The 21,001-nt window shown below is 54.4% G+C and overlaps 1 protein-coding gene across 4 annotated transcripts; it reads left to right on the top strand.

The window, feature by feature from the left end:
• Positions 1-1,505: 1,505 nt before the first annotated feature.
• FCSK (fucose kinase) lies at positions 1,506-20,753 on the top strand. 4 transcript variants are annotated; one of them, XR_009216435.1, is made up of 24 exons: positions 1,506-1,702; positions 6,382-6,486; positions 7,160-7,311; positions 8,443-8,493; positions 9,751-9,876; positions 10,224-10,296; positions 10,716-10,813; positions 11,184-11,264; positions 11,874-11,993; positions 12,164-12,335; positions 12,743-12,855; positions 13,538-13,639; positions 13,755-13,925; positions 14,424-14,488; positions 14,857-15,227; positions 15,927-16,137; positions 16,291-16,457; positions 16,552-16,773; positions 17,135-17,278; positions 17,444-17,563; positions 19,155-19,342; positions 19,427-19,526; positions 19,672-19,818; positions 20,077-20,130. XR_009216435.1 is itself a non-coding variant. In XM_058528243.1 (24 exons), exons 2-24 carry the CDS (start codon positions 6,405-6,407, stop codon positions 20,560-20,562), a joined length of 3,240 nt encoding a protein of 1,079 aa, XP_058384226.1. In that variant the 5' UTR covers positions 1,506-1,702; positions 6,382-6,404; the 3' UTR covers positions 20,563-20,753. The 4 variants fall into 4 exon arrangements, 3 of the variants coding, with proteins under 3 accessions (XP_058384226.1, XP_058384227.1, XP_058384228.1); XM_058528243.1 differs by lacking the exon at positions 19,672-19,818 and adding an exon at positions 20,476-20,753 and having other exon boundaries at positions 20,077-20,300; XM_058528244.1 differs by lacking the exons at positions 7,160-7,311; positions 19,672-19,818 and adding an exon at positions 20,476-20,753 and having other exon boundaries at positions 20,077-20,300.
• The last annotated feature ends 248 nt before the right edge of the window (positions 20,754-21,001 follow it).

Below are 21,001 nucleotides of genomic sequence, written 5' to 3'. Positions count from 1 at the left end.
TACTTTCCTTGAGTATCTTTGCTCCTCAGGCAGAGAACTGTGAAGGCCTTGGAGCAAGCACGCCCCCTACCCCCCTCCCCAGCATGCCTGTCCTAGGAGGTGGGGTGAAGTCCTTTGCCTTTGAGCTCCTTGGGGCACATTGTTTTCCTTGAGCCCCGGCCAAAGGTGCAGCTGCAGGCATCCCTGCCTCCCACTCCTCTGCAGAGCAGGGATCTGCATTGCTGAGAACAGCAGCTGTGGGAGGCAGCTCATCATTTCCCAGGCCTCCTGGGTTCACAGAAGAAAGAGAAGGCACTGAAGTGAGGGAAGTAGGAGGAGACCTGGGCCAAGTGAAGACAGGGGAATGACTCCAGTGGGAGAAGACTAAGGGAAGAAGAGAGATCTTTTGGAGGAGGCAGGGTAGGCGGAGCTGAGCAGAAGACTGCTCTTTATTCATTCATTCAACAAATTGTTTTAACCACCTACAATGTCCTAGGCACCGTTCTAGAGACTGAGGATACAAACCAAACATCCTGCTTTAATGGGGCAGCATGCGAATAACAACAAAAGTAATCATTCTAAGGTTAATATTTTTTGAGCATTTACTATGGAGTCAAGCATTTATTTATCTTATTCTCACAACAATCTCAGGCATTTGATACTATTATTAAACCATTTTACAGAGACAAGGAGACAAGGAGTAGCCAAGTGACCGGCCAAGGTTACACAGATTTAGAGCAAGGTCCCCCATCTCCTTTGAGACTGACCATAGGGCTTCTCAGGCTCCCTATTAATGACAGTAGATTTGGAAAGTACATTCTTGTAAGAAAAATACAAACAATACAGATAAAGTTCAAGTTCTTGCCTATCCCCATCCCTAACAATCTCCGCCCCAGGATGTGCTCCTTCCAGTCCTGTTCTTGTCCATACGTATACTATATGTTCACATACATTATTTATGAGTAGCTTCCCATACATACTGTTGTTCCACAACTTGCCTCTTTTCCCTGAACAAAATGTCTTGAACATCCTTCCCTATTGTACATACAGATCTATCTCATTATCTCTAACTGCTGCATAGTATTCCATTGCGCAGATGTGCCAAGTTTCTTTTTCCAGTACCCTAGAGAGAGGGTGTTTCCAATTTCCCGCTGTAACAAACAACGCTGCCATTCAAAACTTTTCCAAAAACTCTGCAGATCCTCTTCTCACTGCAGAGTTGTAAGTTTCTTCCGGAAGGGCCCACGTGATGAAAGCCGCGAAAGCACTGCCAACTACCAATCCAACAGTAGCCGCTTACGCTTGGGAAACATCTGCGATTTTTTTTTTCCCGGATGGATTTTTCTCTCCTGAGAAAAGCAGCGGCCCCAGGTCCCCGCCAAAGGGTTAAACAAACAAACCAACCCCTAACCTGGAACCCGAGTCCCAGAAATAGAACCTGTGTCTTTAAGACCCATTGGTTCCTCTGGGAGTTGTAGTTTTGCTGGCCAACGGAGCTGCCTTCTTGCTTCATCTCCCTTCTCCATCTGCAGACTCCCTACCCTTTAGGAAAGCGCAGCCCTGACCTTATCCGCTTGCTCATGCGGTAGCTGGGAGCTGGTCTTTTGGGGAGGATAAGCGAGGGCTGGCGGAGGGGCGAAACTACACTTCCCAGGGTGCGCCGCGAAGGGACGCGCAGCCCGGCGTTAAAGAGTCCACTGCACCGAGCGCCGGGCGGAGGCAGGTACGTCGGCCCGCTCGGGTCCCGGCAACTCACGGCCGATTGCCCCCGCGGTTTCCGGGCCCACCCTTTCGGACGTGCAGGACAGAGCCTGGTCGCCGGGTGCCCACTTGCTATAGGGGGCGTTTGCAGGTCCCACTACCCCTTGGCCTTAGTCTTTCAGCGGGAGCTCTGGGACCTGGCCGGTGCTGCAGTACCTGGGGACGCCCAGGACCGGGTAGGATACGGGCCCCAGGGGCCCCTTACCCCTGAAGCAGATGGGGCGCTGCTGGTTTTACTTGAGACGGCGTCTCCTGCCTCAGTTTACCCCATCGGGGCTCATCATCCACAAATCTTAATTACATGCCGATTATGTAATTTACAACACGATTTTACTCCCAGTCAACTTCCTTCTGCCTTTTTTTTCCCGAAGAAGGCAAATTAGATCCCTCCGTGAGCATGCTTTTTTCCCCTTTAAAGCGCTAAAATGTGCAAAATCTCTGCCCCACCTCTTTTCAAAAAGCATATGTGAAGAGGCCTTATTATTTTATTCTGTCCCTGGCCCCCCTTTCCTATCCCAATTTTGGGCAGCGGATGGCTGAGAACTTTAAAAAATATTCCCACTTGGCCTCAGTAGTATGAGGTTCTATTCAAAGTGGGCAGAATGTTGGAATAAGGGCCTCTATTCTTTTCTAAGATTTCTGTACAAATGTCAGGTAAGACAGAGGGCAGAGACTCCAGGAGAAATGTCTTGTTTTTACTGGTTGGTGGACATCAACCTGGGAGTTGGACACACCTGGCCTGCCTGTACTAGCTGTGTGTGACTTGGGCAGGCTATTTCATCTCTTTAAGCTACAGATTCCTTACCTATAATGTAGGTGTGAAATCCAGCTCACAGGGCTGTAGAGCGGGTGGGATGACCTGATACTGCAATGCCTTTGGGCGTGAGGCCTGAAAAAAGCACTTCCTAAGTGTTAACTAGGAGTATCATTCCACCTCTTGTATCATAAAATCTCCTTTTGGCTGCTCTGGCAAGGCATGCTCCTCAGCCTTGCTTGATTTCCCCGGGCCTTCTCTGATTTTTTCTTCTTCTTGGGCATCTTCGACCCAAAGAATATTTCAGAACCTTCACTCCCACCAGCTTTAGGGCCAAGTTAGACTCTCCTGTTCCTTTCATTCAAGTTAGACTCCCATTCATTGAGCGCCTGCTGTGTGTCATATATTTCACATTTTATTCAATGCTGATAACAGTCCTAGGAGGTTGGTATCTTTGGCCGTTGTTTTCAGATTAGGCTCAGAGAGGTTAAGTAACCTACTCAGGATCACACAGAAAGAGGCAGAGACGGGGACAGAGACTCGGGGCTGATTCCCAGCCCAAGACTATTCCTCTGCCTCAGTTTCTAGTAGGGTGCAGTCCAGATAGGGCTGCCCTCCCTCCTCTGGCCATAACCTTTCACCTGCCCATGTCTCCCAGTCACTATGCTGAAACCAAGACTGGGCTCAGACCTTCTGGGCCATGGGACTCTCCTTGGGGCATTTCTTCCTTGCTCTCTTTCGGCACCTTTGCTTGGGACCAAATATCGTCATCACCATCACCTGAGTAAGAATTGGAGCAACCCAATTCCCAGTCATGGCTGCAGCATCCACTAGCCTCTGTAAACCTAAGATAACAACACTTATCCTGCAGGGGTGTTGTGAGGATGAAAAATCATATCTTAACTATAGGCTGGAGTGGGTGAGCTCAGTCTCAGTGGCTATGATCATTAATGTCATCCCCATTTCATTGTCACCTTGTATTTGTTTAAGCTTTATCATATTATATAGCTATAACGTGTTGAGCACTTGACATATTTACTCCTTTTGTTCTTTCTTTAATCCTACAAAGTAGGTTCAGTGTAGTGGTTAAGAGAATGGACTGAAAAAAAAGCGTCTGGGTTCAACTTGCTAGCTGTGTGAACTTGGGCAAGTTACTCTCTCTGTGCCTCAGTTTCTTCATCTTTAAGGATAAGGATAGTACTTCCCAGACATTAAGTTAGATGTTCTTTTTTTTTTTTTAAATAAATGAAGCTGTTACTGTTTCCCCACCCCCAAAGCCCCAGTAGATAGTTGTATGTCATTGTTGCACATCCTTCTAGTTGCTGTATGTGGGACGTGGCCTCAGCATGGCCGGAGAAGCGGTGCGTTGGTGTGCGCCCGGGATCCGAACCCCGGGCCACCAGCAGCGGAGCGCGCGCACTTAACCGCTAAGCCACGGGGCCGGCCCAAGTTAGATGTTCTTACAGTGATTTTTCCTTTGAAGTTGGCAAGAGGGAGATGATGTTATACTCCCCATGTTGGTTCAGGTCCTTAGCAGACGCTAAGATAGGATTAGACTTGCAAGAGACTTATTGGAGGAGGGGAATAGGGGAGGGAGCTGGAGGAGGCAGGGAGAGGGGTCACTTTTCAATCCAGGTCTGCTCCCTGTGAAGGAGCTCTGGAAGGAAGGAGGGAAGGATAGGAAGAGTCACAGACTGCAGTGCAGTTCTAAGACAGTTTCTATTGGGTCAGTGGGGAGTCCTGGAGCCAAGGTTGCCAGTCAGAGAATCCCTGCCTTGCAAGTGTGGGTCTGTCTTTGTGCCCCTGCTGTGTTGTCATTCGTTGGGAGCAGTTGGTGGAAAGGGTGCTTCCATGTGAACAAGCTGGGGGCATCTGTCAATTACACTCCCTGCCACAGGAGGCCTGAGAGAGGGGTGCTGAAGATCACACAGTGAGTTGGTGGCCAAGCTGGAATCCTTTGCTATGCTCTTTACTGGGAAGGCCACTCTCTTTACTGGGAAGGCCAGATGGACATCTTGGGGAATGCCTTACCTCTTAGGTGCCTGGCCAAGATCGCTAGCTCAAATTTCCCCTCTGGATTTCCCTTCTGGGCTGAGCTGGGAGCAGCAATTTCTGTTAGTGGTGGAGGCTTTCCCTGAGAGCTTGTGGGAGTGTGGGTGTTGCTAAGTGGCAGTGTTTGTCAGCCTTAACCATGGGCTTGGTGGCAGCAGAGTCTGGCATAAGAAGAAACTGTTGCTGAGGTTCAGGTTTCCTACTGGCTCTGTCTAGGGCATGGGCTGACACCTGGGCTTGTGCACAGGGCACCTCTGGGACAGCGTGCAGCTGGCTTCCACCATCCTTCCTATGCTGAGCTTTGGGGGCTGGAGGGAAGAGGTGGAGGTAAGTTGCTTGGTGGGATAGCAGCCGGGCCCCTGCCACAGGTAGATGCCAGGGCACCCCTGGGTACTCGTCTACAGATGGTCTTGGAGAGGCCAGGGGCTCTAGAGTCAGATTGGTTTCCCATCTGGTAGGAGAGGTGTGTTGGGGGTATAGGAGAGGGTGAAGCCATAGCTTTGGCCTCTCTTTCCGCTCACTTACTCAGAGTGCCCTGGAGGACGATGGCTAACAGGTGGGATTGCAGCCCCCTTGTGGCTTGGGGCCTTTGGGAGAGCAGGTCCCCTTTGAGGTCTCTGTAGTGGCTGCTTTTGGGATCCTGCCTGGATCTCCTTGAATGGGCTGGTGTACCCCTCCCACAGCCGCCCCCTTCACCAGGGAATTCCCCTCAGCCTGGGCGGTTAGAACCTCCCTCCTTCCCTTACTTCCCCCCAGCTCACAGCCAATGACTGAATGCTGAGGGACGCATGGTCTAAAGAAAGGGCAGCCCCTTGTTTTAAAGTAGGACCTACTGTCAACCTCACCTTGCTTGTCGCATGACCCAGCAGTCCCACACCTGGGTATCACCTGGAGAGGTGAAGTCTTATGTTCACGCTAACCCTGCACATGAATGTTTACAGCAGCTCAATTCATATTCCCCAAACCTGGAAACAGCCCAAATGTCTTTCAATGGGTGGATGGAGAAACAGACCGTGGAACGTCCATGCGTTGGATACTGCTTGGCAAAAAAGAGAAAGAACTACTGATATGTGCAGCCAGCTTGTATGAATCTCAGAGGCATTATGTTGAGTGAAAGAAGCCAGTCTCAAAAGATTACATTCCCGGGGGGATGGGAGGCATACGGAGTTATTGCTTGATGAGTACAGAGTTTCTGTTTGGGGTGAAGAAAGGGTTGTGGAGATGGACAGTGGTGATGGTCACACAGCATTGTGAAGGTAATTGTTGCTGCTGAATTGTATACTTAAAAATGATTGAGATTGCAAATTTTATTTTATTTTTGTTTATTTTTTTTGTGAGGAAGATCAGCCCTGAGATGACATCCAATGCCAATCCTCCTCTTTTTGCTGAGGAAGATTGGCCCCGGGCTAACATCTGTGCCCATCCTCCTCTACTTTACATGGGATAAGCGGTGCCTTGGTGAGCACCCGGGATCCGAACCTGCGAACTCTTGGGTCGCCAAAGTGGAGCACGTGCTCTTAATCGCTACGCCACTTGGCCGGCCCTATGAAGTGGCAATTTTATGTTATATATATTTCACCACAATGTAAAAAAACTCCCAGTGGACAAAAAAAAAGGATTACATTTCAACTATAGCTATGGAGAACAGATCAGTGGTTGTCAGGGTAAGGGATGGAGGAGGGTGTGACTATAAAGGGATAGCATGCAGAGTTGTTTTGGTGCAGATGGTGGTAGCCACAAGAATCTATACTTGTGTTAGAATTCATAGAACTGTACACCAGAATGATGTGTTAATTGAAAAAACAAGTTCACACGCACCCATATCTCTGCCTCAGGGAACCCCTCAATTTTGGCCAGAATGGAGCAGCGGAAGGGGGTTGATTGGACGGTCATCATCCTGACATGCCAGTACAAGGACAGCGTCCAGGTCTTCCAGAGAGGTAGGTGACCCTCCCTCCCCACTTTGGCCCTGATGTAGAACCCCCTTGCCATACCCCTGCAGCCCCAGGATCCAGGCAGACCTGGGTTCAAACCTAGATTCCGCTTCTTCCTAGCCATGTGACCTCAGACACATTGTGTCACTTCACTGAGACTCAGTTTTCTCATCTGTAAAATGGGAGTAATCGTACTTACCTCACAGAGTTGGGTGAAGATCTAATGAGCTATTGGGGCCGGTCCCGTGGCTTAGCGGTTAAATGCGCGCGCTCCGCTACTGGTGGCCTGGGTTCGGATCCCGGGTGCGCACCGACGCATCGTTTGTCCGGCCATCCTGAGGCTGCGTCCCACATACAGCAACTAGCAAGATGTGCAACTACGACATACAACTATCTCCTGGGGCTTTGGGGAGAAAAAGGGAAAAAAAGGAGGAGGATTGGCAGTAGATGTTAGCTCAGGGCTGGTCTTCCTCAGCAAAAAAAGAGGAGGATTGGCATGGATGTTAGCTCAGGGCTGATCTTCCTCACACACACACACACAAAGATCTAATGAGCTATCACATGAACAGCTCCTAAGTCAAAGAAGATAAAATAATGACTATCAGTAGGTTTGCTTTAGGTGCTTTTGACCAGGGTGGGCAGGCTGAGGGGGCAGGTCCCAGCTGTGTTCTGACTACAGAGCTGGAATTGCGGCAGAAGCGGGAGCAGATCCCCGCCAGAACGCTGTTACTGGCCGTGGAGGACCCTGAGATGCGCGTGGGCAGCGGAGGAGCCACCCTCAATGCCCTGCTGGTGGCTGCTGAACACCTGAGTGCCCGGGCGGGCTTCACTGTGAGTGCACATGAAATGCCGTCTCCTGGTGCATGTCCTCTTCAGAACAGGGATAGCGGGTTAAAACAGTTGGTTTCCAAGGTCCCCAGCTCTTCTGGCCCCATAACCCTGGCCAGTTTAGCATTTGGCATCAGTTTTTGTGTCTGTAAGTTGGGCAGACTCATCCAGGTGAGGGCAGAAGGCAGGGCTAACCTTTGTAGCGGTTTTAGAAAGTCCGAGCCAATATCTCAGAGTTAGGCTTTCTAGCTTCTCTTGAAAAATTCGACGATCTTGCTATGCTGGGCTCTCCTTCCAACATGGCAACTGTTGGCTGGAACTGAGATGCAGCTGCCCCCATTAGGTAGGGCATGGGAGTCAGTGTCCCCTCTTGGCCCATATCCCACACACACCCAGCCACTTCACTTGGTCACTTTGCCCGCATGGCACCCTGGCATGGGGAGTGAGAGTGGCTACAGGCATGGACACACTCTGATGATGGAGGTGGCACTGGCAGGGGAGGAGACCACTGTGTGGTTGTCATGGAGCTGACTTACATGAGTCACCCAGCCAGCTAACCACCCCATGTTCTTGCCTGCAGCCTTCCCTAAGAACAGGGGACAGGGGGGCCGGCCCCGTGGAGTAGCGGTTAAGTGCGCGCGCTCTGCTGCTGGCGACCTGGGTTCGGGTCCCAGGCATGCACCGATGTACCACTTGTCAGGCCATGCTGTGGAGGCGTCCCATATGAAGTGGAGGAAGATGGGCATGGATGTTAGCCCAGGGCCAGTCTTCCTCAGCAAAAAAAGAGGAGGATTGGCATGGATGTTAGCTCAGGGCTGATCTTCCTCACAAAAAATAAATAAATAAATAAGTAAATAAATAAATAAAAGAAATCACTGTTTAAAAAAAAAAAAAAAAGAAAGAAAAAGAACAGGAGACAGGGAGGTGGCTCAGATAGAGAGCCACTGGGTTCCCTTATCCAGGAGGGGCCAGGGCTGCCTCTTGCCTGCCTGTGGCCATTGGTCTTGACTTTGGCTTTTGTTTCTTTGGTACCTGAGTGGATTTGTGTTGGAGTCTTTCCCTGGGTAAGATGGTGCCGTGTTTGGGTGCCATTTGCCCAGGCCTCTGCCAACAGGGCTCTCCCACTCTTGATAGGTGGTCACCTCTGACGTCCTGCACTCGGCCTGGATCCTCATCCTGCACATGGTTAGTAGAATGTTGAGCAGGGGCCATGTAGAAGGCTGGAACCATCAATCCTCGGGATTGGACGGGACTTTAGGGGTGTTCTACCTTTGTGTGTTTATGTGCAAGATGTTCATTGTGCAAACCCAGAAGAACAGACTCAGAATTGATCCAACTGGGCCAGCCCCGTGGCTTAGCGGTTAAGTGCACGCGCTCCGCTGCTGGCGGCCCGGGTTCAGATCCCAGGCGTGCACTGACGCACCGCTTCTCTGGCCATGCTGAGGCCGCGTCCCACATACAGCAACTAGAAGGATGTGCAGCTATGACCTACAACTATCTGCTGGGGCTTTGGGGGAAAAAATTAAAAAAATATATAAAATTAAAAGAATTGATCCAACTGTCAAAAATAGGGAACTGGCTAAATATAAACAGCATATCCTCCTGGTGGAATATTAGATAGTGACTGAAAGATCCATCTAACGCTATGCATTGACCTGGAAAGAGACTTACTAGCTCTGTGACCTTGGGCAAGTCACTTGATCCTTTCTAGGCCTCAGTCTCCTCATCTGTAAAATGAGGATGACAACAGTTCCTGCTTCATGTGGATGTGCTGAGATGATCCATTAGATGCTTCAAAGGGGGCCTGGCCTGGCTTACTGTGAGCATTCGGTGAATGTATTTTCATTGTTTAGTGGAAGAGGCCCATCACACAAGTTTATGTAGAGTGATCTAAGTTTCTTAATTGGAATTTGATTGAGATAAGTGTAGGTCCACATGCAAGAAATAATACAGAGAGAAGCCTTTGGGAACTCTGCTCCGATTCCCCCAATGGTGTTATTTTTTGAAAACTAGAGTATAATCACAGCCAGGATATTGACATTGCTATAGTTCCCAGGCTTATTTCCCAGTTTTTCTTGTGCTCGTGTGTGTGTGTGTGTGTGTGTGTGTGTGTGTGTGTGTGTGAAGTGTGTGAAGTTCTGTTGTCTCCACCTTTTCAGAATCTCACTTCCGTAAAAAAAAAATTTAAAGAGCGTATGAGTAAGTCTGATGATGAGATATACCTCAAAATGAGGGCAATGGTTATTATCCTCGAGGAATTGTTTCCTTTTTGCAGATCTGCATTTTCTAATTTTTTACCATGATCATGTAATTGAAAAAATTAGAGAACACACTTTTTAGAAGTCCTCTAGCTGGATGTTTTTCTGCCCTTGCTCAGCTGATGGGGTGTCCCCAGGCTCTCTGCCCCAAGGGCTCTTTCTCCTGTCCCTGCTCCTGCCCCAGGGCCGAGACTTCCCCTTCGATGACTGTGGCCGGGCCTTCACCTGCCTCCCTGTGGAGAACCCCCAGGCCCCTGTGGAGGCCGTGGTCTGCAACCTGGACTGCTTGCTGGACATCATGAGCCATCGGGTGAGGCAGGCAGCTGCCATGGGGCCTTGTCCCACAGCTCTCCCACAGCTATAGTCTATGCTGGCTCAGACAAGGTCACCAGGAAGAATGGCTTTGGGGGTGGCAGAGTTAGAGCTTCAGGAAGTTAGTGTTGGCCATACTGGGGGGAGGTGTGGCCCCAGGAGGTGGGTGGGAATGCCGACATTGGCACCATGGGTCTGGGGAGGCCCCTGTCACCTCAGCAGCCAGAGACCCCCTAGACAAGGTGGCTGCTGGAGCATGCAGAACAAGCCGAGACTGGGCCGTGTGGGAGCAGAGGAAGGGCTGGGCCAGGCCACCAGCTGCATTTCTCTCTCCCCTCCGCACAGCTGGGCCCAGGCTCCCCGCCAGGCGTGTGGGTTTGTAGCACCGACATGCTGCTGTCTGTTCCTCCAAACCCAGGTGAGCCTGAAAAGACGTGGGACTGCCTTCCCTAGCCACAGCCTGTTGCAGGCTCTGCCTTTCCTTGCCCACCTCATCTCTGGGCCTGGCCCACTGCCCTATTCAGAAGGGAAGCTGTAGGGTATGGAGGATGAAGCCCAGACCTGGGGGCAGGGCTTCCCCTGCTGGACCTCAGTCTGCATCTCTATAGAATGGAGACACCCAGCCCTGCCCCTTCTGCCCCACAGGGCTCTCTGGATGAACTTTGGGAGGGGGAGGCATTCTTGTTCTCCCAGAGGAATGTCCATTTGGCTTTGGAAACCATATTCCCTCTAGAGGTGCCTGGATACCCCTGCCTGGAGCTCTTGCTTCCTCCTGGCCAGGGACTCCCTGCCTTGGGTTGGGGCCCCCGGGGAGCCTCCTGACCGCCCCACCCACAGGGATCAGCTGGGACGGCTTCCGGGGAGCCAGAGTGATTGCCCTTCCGGGGAGTACAGCCTACGCCCGGAACCATGGCGTCTACCTCACTGACTCCCAGGTAGTGCCCCTGGGGCAGCAGCGTGGGCTGCTGAGCCGTCGTGGGATGGCCTCCTGGTTCTATGGTCTGGGCAGCCTCTTGTCCTGGACTTTCTGGCGTGGTCTGGATTCGGAGGAGTTTCCCCTGTGGCAACAGTCTTGTGCTCACTTAGTGTTTGGCCAGACTTGAATTGCACACTGACCCTGTGAAGACATTCAAAGCCTGCCCTCCACTGTTGGGGGTGGGAGTCTTGGGCACTCGTGTTTCCCGGAGTACACTGGTACCTCTCAGACTTGCATCCTAGACTTTCAATTAGAGAACACCCTGCTGTGCCCGCCTTCCTGATCCTCTCTAGCTCCCTTCCCTGACTCTGTTTTCTGGCCCCACATAGGGCTTCGTTTTGGACATTTACTACCAGGGCACTGAGGCAGAGATACAACAATGCACCAGGACTGATGGGCAGGTGCCACTGGTATGACTGCCAGGCCCACATTGGGAGGCTTTGGGGACCTCATGGAATGTGGAGGGGGAGGGTTTGCCTTCCTGCCCAGGGAAGAGATGCACTCCTTCTAGAGAATTCCAGAGCAGGCTAGAACCAGAATCTGAGGAAGGTCTGGAACTGGCATTCCAGGGAGCAGGTAGAGCCAGAATTTGAGGAAGGGGTAGCATTGGAATTTAGGGTCTTGTCCTGAACCTGAAAGGCTAGAACCAGAATGTGAGTGAGTTCAGGAATGCAGTTTGGAGGAAGTCTAGAACCCAACTTGGGAGATCCTTCTAGAATGAAGGACAAAGATAGGAGTAGTGGGTAAGGGTCTGGGACTGGACCATGGGGAGGATGGAGGATAGGTTTGGGAGGAGGCCTGAAAATTGAGGGAGGTCCCAGAAGGTGCCTGCTGAGGGGTCCCTTGGTGGGAGCTTCCCCAAGTAAGCCTGGAGTCTAGGTGCTGGAGTGGCCCAGAATACGAGACTCTGCCTGGTATGGCAGCGGGCCTTGCTTGGCCCATCCACGTGTGCCCTCCCCAACTCATGCCCAAGCCTGGCCCCACAATCCTTCCACCTGACCTTGTGGGGGCCCCTCCAGGTCTCTGGGGTTGCCTTCTTTTCTGTGGAGACCGCTGAACACCTCCTAGCCACCCACGTGAGCCCGCCCCTGGATGCCTGCACCTACATGGGCTTGGACTCTGGAGCCCGGCCTGTCCAGGTGACTCGGGTGGGGGTTGGGGGGCCCTGGCCTGGGGGAGAGGCCCTGACACTGGCTGTGTGACCTCAGGCCAGCCCCTTCCCCTCTCTGGGTCAGCGTCTCTGGGGATGAGACTGCCCCAGCTCAGCCTAGGAATCCCTTAATAGCTATGCTTCCTACTCTTGCCCCAGCTGTCTCTATTTTTTGACATCCTGCTCTGCATGGCTCAGAACGTGAGCAGGGAGGACTTCTTGGTGGGGCGGCCCCCGGAGATGGGGCAAGGGGGAGCAGACGTCGCAGGTTATCTGCAAGGCGCCCGGGCCGAGCTGTGGAGGGAGCTTCGAGATCAGCCCCTCACCATGGGTGGGTACCGCCTCTTGGCTCTCCGGGGTGGGGAGGTCATCTGAGTGAGGACCCCCAGAATGAGACTGTTCCCTGCCTGGCCCCCTGGGCTCCTGGACCAGGCAGGCCTAGTACATGGACTGGACAGTGAGCCTCTCCCAGTCCAGACTCCCCCACTCCCAAGTTTCTTCCCTTCTTCCTTTGTCTCATTCCTGGGCTCCAGTCCTAGTCTTTCCACTTTCTAACTGTGTGACTTTGGGCAGGTTGCTGAGCCTCTCTGGATCTCAGCTTCCTTTTTGGCACAATGGGCTCATCATCATGCTTGCCCTCCCAGGGCCTGATGAAGATGTGTCTGCTGGTGGGAGGCCTGACTTGGCATCACACCTGCAGCAGACATGGGGTTAGGGTCAGTACTTGTATCTTTACAGCATATGTCCCCGATGGCAGCTACAGCTACATGACCAACTCGGCCAGTGACTTCCTGCGCAGCCTCACGTTCCCTGGGGCTCCCAGGGCCCACATTGTGCACTCCCAGGTGGAGGTAAGACCTGCCTGGAGGTAAGACCAGCAGAGATGCCTGCTGGGTGCCAGGGGCCAGGTGGAATGAGGGCTCCAGGGCAGCGAAGGAATAGCCCATACTTGGAACAGATTACCCCTGTGTAGGTGTTATTATCCTCATTTCACACTGGAGGCTCAGAGAGGTTAAGTAACTTGCCTCAGGCCAAAGAGCCAGTAAGTGGCCAAGTTAGGATTCTGTATCTAGGTCTGCCTGATTGAGAAGCTAGAGAAGACTCCCCCCACCCTTTCTGCAGGGTCTACTTGGGGAGACAGGTGCATTTGAGGTGATGGGTCTGGGTCAGTGCCATGGTGCTGAGAAATGGGGCAGGTAGAGTTCAGAGGTGGCCCTTAGTGGGTGTAGGGGCGAGGTACCTGGATGGGTAGGAAAGGTTTTCTGTGGGAGCTGTCATCTGGTGGGACCTCCATTACTGAGTTCGGATTTGCTCTGGAGGAGAATGCAGGGAGAGCATGCCCCTCGGGGAACAGCACGAACAAGATGGGGTGGGAGTAGGCCTGAGGCTGGGGCCAGGGCAGGTACCGAGAGGGGTCTGGCTGGCGGGCAGGCATGAGGAGCAGCAGGAATTCTGGCTTGGGCCTTGGCTGTGGAGGAGGATTGGGGCAGCCCTGGGCCCTGGGCCCTTACAACCTTCACCCTGGCTTCACAGGAGCTGCAGCTTCTGGAGGCTGGAAGCTCCGTGGTCAGCTGCCTGCTGGAGGGCCCCGTCCGACTGGGTCCTGGGAGTGTCCTGCAGCACTGCCACCTTCGGGTGAGGCCTGAGAGCAGGGGAAGAGAGAGGGCAGGTGTACGGGGGCCAGGGTTCTGTGTGTGTTGGGGGGTGCCTGGGGCTGTGCTGCCTACCCAAGATGCCTCTCCCCTGCCAGGGCCCCATTCACATTGGCACCAGCTGCTTCGTGAGTGGCCTGGACATAGCCCAGTCCGAGGCACTCCATGGCTTGGAGCTGTGTGACCTCGTCCTGCAGGGACACCACGTGCGGCTGCACGGCACCCCCAGCCGTGCCTTCACCCTCGTTGGCCGTCTGGACAGCTGGGAAGTAGGTGCCTGCCCTACCTCCCCTCACCGCCATCTTCAGGCTCTGGGTAGCCCCTGGGGGTCCCAGCCCAGCTCCCATACCACTGCAGGGCTCTCTGAGTGCTGGCCTGAGGGATGGGCAGTGAGGAGGGTGTGGCCAGTAGAGTCTCAACAAGCCTTTACCTCCTTCCTCCTCTGCTCTGTGAGGCAGGCTAGATGGGGATTTTTATCCCCATTTTATAGGCTGGAGACTGAGGTTCAGAGAGGGAGGTGATCTGTCTTGGGCCACAGAGCCAGTTATAGTGGATTGGGCCTAGAACCAGGATTCTGCTCCAAGTTCCAGGCACCTGGGCAGGAACACTGAGGCTCCAGGGCCTGACAGTGTTTCAGAACTTGCTCACGTATGTGCCCCTGTCTCTCTTCCTGTCCTCTCTTGAGCAGCTCCTGGCCCTTGGTATTAGTGTCCCTAACCCCTTCCTGTGGCCGCTGCAGCCCTAACTGCTTCCTCCTCTTCCCCCAGAGACAGCGGACAGGAACATATCTCAACATGTCCTGGAGTGAATTCTTCCAGAAGACAGGCATTCGGTAAGGTTGATGGCCCCGATGGCTTCTTCAAGGCTTATGCCTGCCCCTATCCCAGAGAAGCAACTGGCCCCCCTCACCATCTCACCAGGCCTGGGGTAGCTTTGGGCAGCGTGATTGTCCCCGCCCCTTCCTGTTGGACAACTCCAAATTCCCAGTGATGCTCAGGCTTTGGGATTTTGATCAGTGGCCTGGGAAAGGAGGCAGGACAGCTGGGCCTTCCTCCCTCAGTTGCCTGCTTGTGCAGCCTCTGGAGGAGTTTGTCCTGTCCCTGTGAATTAGCCAGCCTCCAAATGACAGGCAGGCAGAGCTTGGTGAGGAGGCAGGGGCCTTTGCTTCCCTCCCACTAACGTGACTTCTCCCCACATCAGAGACTGGGACCTGTGGGACCCAGACATGCCCCCTGCAGAGCGTTGCCTTCTCAGTGCCCGCCTCTTTCCTGTGCTTCACCCCTCGAGGGCCCTGGGGCCCCGGGACATGCTGTGGATGCTGGACCCCCAGGAGGATGGCGGCGAGGCCCTGCGGGCCTGGCGAGCCTCCTGGCGTCTGTCCTGGGAGCAGCTGCAGCCGTGCGTGGACCGAGCTGCCACAATGGCCTCCCGCCAGGACCTGTTCTTCCGCCAGGCCCTGCCTAAGGCGCGGCATGTGCTGGAGGCCCGGCAGGACCTCAGCCTGCGCCCGCTGATCCGGGCCGCTGTCCGTGAGGGCTGTCCTGGGCCCCTGCTGGCCACGTTGGACCAGGGTGAGTATGCTGGGCATCCGTGCTGGGAAGCCAGACCCAGCGTCACCTGCCCTATCTGCCCTCTGGGTCACCACCTGAGGGTACTAGGGAGCCATGAGACTTTAAAGCAGGGGAGAGACACAAGTGGAGTTTATTTTTAGGTTTCTGGGAAGCTTCATCCCTGTCGGTGGGGAGCTTGGTGAGAGGCTGAGGCCTGGGGCTGAGCCTCTGGGCCCTGTGAGCATCAGCAAACCCTGCATGTTCTGTACTAGGTGCCGGGATGTGGGTGAAGAGCTCCCAAGTCCCAGGGGAAGGTGTCCAGCTCTACCTGGGGGCTCAGGCACACTGGCTGGGGGCTCAGCCTTAGCCTCATGGGCAGCACCTCATTATCCACATTTAAGTCATTCACTTACACAGCTGGTTGGCGGTGGGGCTGAAACTTGACCCCAGATGGTTTGATGCCTGAGCCTGAGCTCTTAACCACTATGGGCATCCTGGGTGCAGGATGAAGAGGAAGAGCTGGGCTGGGGCTGGCAGGATGAGAAGAACTTTGCCAGGCAGAGGAGTGGGGCGTGCATTCACAGGTGGGGATACACCTTGAGCAAAAGTGAAGAGGTGTGAGGGGTATGGAGCATTTGGGGACTGTTGAGTAGTCTGTGGGAGCAGAGGGCATTGGGGGCGGGCCCCCTCTCCAGCCGCCCCTGACTCCTGGTCCCTTAGTTGCAGCTGATGCAGGAGACCCTGGCGTGGCGGCCCGGGCGCTGGCCTGTGTGGCGGATGTACTGGGCTGCATGGCAGAGGGCCAAGGAGGCTTACGGAGTGGGCCAGCTGCCAACCCTGAGTGGATGCGGCCCTTCTCATACCTGGAGTGCGGAGACCTGGCGGGGGGTGTGGAGGCCCTCGCCCAGGAGCGGGACAAGTGGCTGAGCAGGTAAGTGCAAAGGGAAGTCACAACCCTTGGAGAAGCCCCTGGCCATCCTTGGAGGTGGAAACCCAGAGAGAGGTGAGGTGCTCTTAGGTCACCCAGGGCAGTATGCTGCCAGCTTGAGGCTCATGCTGCCATCTCTCCCTTCCCTCTTGGCAGGCCAGCCTTGCTAGTGCGAGCTGCTCGCCACTACGAAGGGGCTGGGCAGATCCTGATCCGCCAGGCTGTGATGTCAGCCCAGCACTTTGTCTCCACGGAGCCGGTGGAGCTGCCAGCACCTGGGCAGTGGGTGGTGGCTGAGTGTCCGGCTCGTGTGGACTTCTCTGGTGAGCCCCTTGTGGGACGTGGGGGTGAGGGTAGCTACCTCAGAACTGGGCTGGCAGCCCCCATGACCAGCTTGGTCTTGTCCAACTGCTGCAGGGGGCTGGAGTGACACACCACCCCTCGCCTATGAGCTTGGTGGGGCAGTGCTGGGCCTGGCTGTGAGAGTGGATGGTCGTCGGCCCATTGGGGCCAGGGCACGCCGCATCCTGGAGCCCGAACTGTGGCTGGCAGTGGGGCCTCAGCAGGACCAGATGGCGATGAAGATAGTGTGCCGGAGCCTGGATGATCTGCAGGATTACTGCCAGCCCCACGCCCCAGGTCAGGGCACCTGGGACATCTGTAGGTAGAGATGGCACACACAGCTAGCTGGGGGATGGGGGCAGAACCCTGGAGACCCTGCAGGCCAAAGGGGCCTGGCCTGAGGACAAACCAGTCTGGTGGAGGAGCCCTGGTGACCCTGCCTAGGTGCATGCAGGTACAGGAGGTAGAGCTGGCACATTTGCCCGTGTTGGGGAGCCCAGAGGCCCTTTTGTGGCTTGGGGTTGGGGTCTGCACTGCTGCTGGCCTTTTGTCCACCAGACGAGCCCCATCCCAGGCTGGGAAATAGTGGAGGTGGGGTGGGATTTCTGCTTCTGCCCTCAGAGACCAAATTCCTTGCCGGGTGCTGGTTCCTCCACAGGGGCCCTGCTGAAGGTGGCCTTCATCTGTGCGGGGATTGTGCATGTCCGCTCCAAGCTCTCGCTGAGGGAGCAGCTGCTGTGCACCTTCAGGGGTGGCTTTGAACTGCATACCTGGTCTGAGCTACCCCATGGCTCCGGCCTCGGTGAGTGGGGCCTGTCCCCATGCTGCCCTCTGACTCCATCCCTGCCCTCCAGCCTCCCCTCTGATCCTCCACCCCAGCCTCTGCCCAGTGGAAAGGGAGTGGGTGGGATAGGACTGTGTTGGGCAGAGCTGTTTTATGCCTGGCGCCCTCCTCCGTGCCCTGCAGGCACCAGCAGCATCTTGGCAGGCGCTGCCCTGGCAGCCTTGCAGCGGGCCGCAGGCCGGGTGGTGGGCACAGAGGCCCTGATTCATGCAGTGCTGCACTTGGAGCAGGTGCTCACCACAGGTATGGAACTGCCCTGGGGCGGGAGGGAGGTCACTGGCACTTTTCTCAAGGGCCTGCAGGGGCTTCCCTGGACTTGCAGACAGTTGCATAACTGTGCTGCTCCTTAAAATGGTCAGACTTTCCTTCTTATCACTCTGACCCTCTCTAGTGTTTCTGCCTCAAAGGAGCTGATGTTTTATGAGCACCTACTAAGTGCCAGGTTCTGTGCTGCACCTTTCATGTATGTTAGGCCCCTGTTTATACCAGGTACTAGTCCTCATGACTGTTGCCACCCAGAGCTGTCCCTCATGGCAGGGCTGGGCAGAGCTGGGTTTGGGGTAGGGGACAGGACCTTCAGTCTGCCTTTCTGGCAATGTGCTCGCCCTTGCCATATGGGGGCACCGAGGGCCCAACACATGGCTGGGATCATAAGGGAATGTCATTAGCACCAGGCTTCTCCCTCCTTGCCACCATGGCCCCTTGGAATCCATGCACAATGGAGAGCTGCCAGAGCTTTGTCTGGCCCCAGATCTTAGGATGCTCTGGTCACCTCAAGATGCCAGGCTTCGACCCCAGCATGACTCTGGGAAGGAAACCACCACAAAGACGTACAGATGCCTGATATGGTATCTTCTCCAGTCACTTTGCAGCCCAGCCCTCTCCTTTCATTGTCATGACTCACATCCCATAATAGGTAGTCAGTAGAAAAGTGGCAGATGGGGAGGCCTTTTCAGTTTTCTTCTGAGGTGCACCATTCAAATCCTTCATTTGGTCAACTGACAACTACGTACTGAATATCCATTCTGTGTTGGGCCCTGAGGATAAAATGAGCAAAAACAGGGCCCTTGCCCTTAAGAGTCATCTGGTCTATTGGAGACAGACATAATCAATAACCACTCAAATGAATGTAAAATTACAAGCTGTGCTAAGTGCTCTGAAGGAGAGGGGCGCAATTAAGGAGTTGTTGACATTTCAGGCCCTATGCTAACCACCATGGTTTGGCTGTAAAGTTCCAGATGCCTTCTGCTGTTTGCATTTTATATTTTAACTCCTTGCAGGCCCTTCCCCAGATATCAAGGGCCTATTCCAGAACCATCTCAAGTTTTGTCATTTTTACATAGCTGCAAGAGGAAAAGAGATCCATACCTTTCATTACTAAAGCAAGATGTGAACAAGCTCTTTCAAGTTCGATAAGAGATGGTGGAAAGCTTATTTCCAACATCAACATCCTTTGTTAGAAAAGACAGGGTGCAGGGGACTGTTAGGTTACAGAGAAAGTGCTGTATCCTTTCTCCTTGAGGGGAGCGGTTAGCACAAGGTCTTATCCTTTGATGTGGTTTACCCCAATTCCAATTACACAACTAGGTCTGCAATAAAACTCGGGCCTCGTGCATTCTAAGCTTGACTCTGGAGTGCAACTCTTTCCCTTTCTGGGCTCGTCCTGCTCCCAGGGCTGGGGCAGAAGCTGCACAGCTCACCTGGCCCAGCTGGAGTTGGGGGAAGCTCTCTTCCCATGCTGGTCCCTGCCAGCGGTGCGGGGCCAGAAGCCTGGGCTGGGAGAGGGAAGTTGGGTCACATAGGCTCCAACAGTGATGGGGCCCTGGACTCACAGGAGGTGGCTGGCAGGACCAAGTGGGTGGCCTAATACCTGGCATCAAGGTGGGGCGCTCCCAGGCTCAGCTGCCACTGAAAGTGGAGGTGGAAGAGATCACTGTGCCTGAGGGCTTTGTCCAGAAGCTCAATGACCACCTGCTCCTGGTGTACACTGGCAAGACCCGCCTGGCACGGAATCTGCTGCAGGTCAGCCCTGGCCCCAGGAGGGAGGGAGGCAGATGGTTCAGCTGGGCCCAGATCCTCATTGCACCCCTCCTGCCCCATCTGCAGGATGTGCTGAGGAGCTGGTATGCCCGGCTGCCTGCTGTTGTGCAGAATGCCCACAACCTGGTGCAGCACACTGAGAAGTGCGCTGAAGCCTTCCGCCAAGGTGAGGCGCTTTTTCCCTGGAGATCAGGGCACGAGGAGTGAGTGCCTTGTCATTTGTGGGTCTGAGGTTGGGGCCTTTGTGGGCTTGGCACAGGTCCCAGGTATGAAGCCCCTGGGGACAGAAGCCTACTGTCTGGCTCCCCCAGGGTCTCACATATAGGTGGAAGCCATATCTCAGGACAACACTTGCATCACGGGGAAGGCCTCCAGCCCCACCTACCAAGGAGCAGATGGGGGAAGAGGCTCAGCCTCATAGCTGAGTTCCAGTGAGTCAGAGCTGAGCAGAGTTCCAAGTGAGTGGTTACACAGTTCACTGAACACTGTGTTTGGCACCATGCCAGCTGCTCTATGCATATTAGTCCTCAGACAACCCTGTGAGGTAGGCCTTATCCCTCTTGTTTCCAGCTAGCACTGGACCCAGGTCCTTAACCATGACACTGGTTAAGTAGTGCCTCTTGTCCCTTTATTCAGTCTACAAATGGGCATTAAGTGAATATCCTGGCTCAGGCATGCCATTCCCCTCTCTGCCCTGCCCCTCCCTGACCTCCCAGGAAGCCTGCCTCTTCTGGGCCAGTGTCTGACCTCGTACTGGGAACAGAAGAAGCTCATGGCTCCAGGCTGTGAGCCCCTGGCTGTGCGGCGTATGATGGATATCCTGGCCCCCCACGTGCATGGCCAGAGCCTGGCAGGGGCAGGTGGCGGGGGCTTTCTTTATCTACTGACCAAGGAACCACAGCAAAAGGAGGTTCTGGAGGCCGTGCTGGCCAAGACTGAGGTACCTGGTGGTGTGGGGGTATGGCAGTTGCTGGGGGACAGGAGCCCTCACTATGGCCCCCAGCTAACCAGGGGCTATAGCTGCAAGTCTCCCCAGCCCTGCAGCCTCAGTCCAGCCTCCAGAAAGGCTGAGATTTCCCAGAGGCCTCTAAACATCTCCTGTCCTTTGCTCCCAGGGCCTCGGGAACTATAGCATCCACCTGGTAGAAGTGGATACTCAGGGCCTGAGCCTGCAGCTGCTGGAGAGTGAGACCTCAACCTGATGCCCCTTTCCATGAGGCTTGTCCCTCTGCAAGAGGCAAAAACCTGGAGCTACAGTGGCCCCTCCGTTCCTTCCCCCACGGGAGCACTCAGCCTCCTACTCCCTATCCACCTCTTTGCAAATCTGCTCCCGAAGGAAGCCAACCTGAGCTTGGGCCCGGCCCCTTCTGGAGCTTGGTGAAGCAGAGATGGTGCTTGGGAACAGGACTGTGACCTCCTGGTTGGCAGTGGCCTAGGCTTTGCTTCTGCTCTATCTGGACATAAGGTCCTAAACTCAGTGTCCCATGTGGTCTTTAGAAATCCCATGGCCCAGCTTGGGCCTTGGCCTTCTCACTCTCCATAAGGGCCTGGAAGAAGGGAATGACAACCAACCTTAACAGATGGCTGGGGTCCCTTGGTAAGCCAACCCCAAAGAGGCCCTTTGAGGCATTTCCTGTGGCC

Source organism: Diceros bicornis, chromosome 32 (genome assembly GCF_020826845.1).
Source record: "Diceros bicornis minor isolate mBicDic1 chromosome 32, mDicBic1.mat.cur, whole genome shotgun sequence".
NCBI lineage: Eukaryota > Metazoa > Chordata > Mammalia > Perissodactyla > Rhinocerotidae > Diceros > Diceros bicornis.
Note: the sequence above shows the minus strand (reverse complement) of the source record. Positions and strands in the feature narration are given on the sequence as shown.

Coding starts and splice junctions, on each gene's coding strand:
- FCSK (XM_058528243.1), top strand. CDS start 6,405: ATGGAGCAGCGGAAGGGGGTTGATTGGACGGTCATCATCCTGACATGC. Junction 12,856..13,537: donor TTGTGCACTCCCAGGTGGAG/GTAAGACCTGCC, acceptor CTGGCTTCACAG/GAGCTGCAGCTTCTGGAGGC. Junction 15,228..15,926: donor GCTGGCCACGTTGGACCAGG/GTGAGTATGCTG, acceptor CTGGTCCCTTAG/TTGCAGCTGATGCAGGAGAC.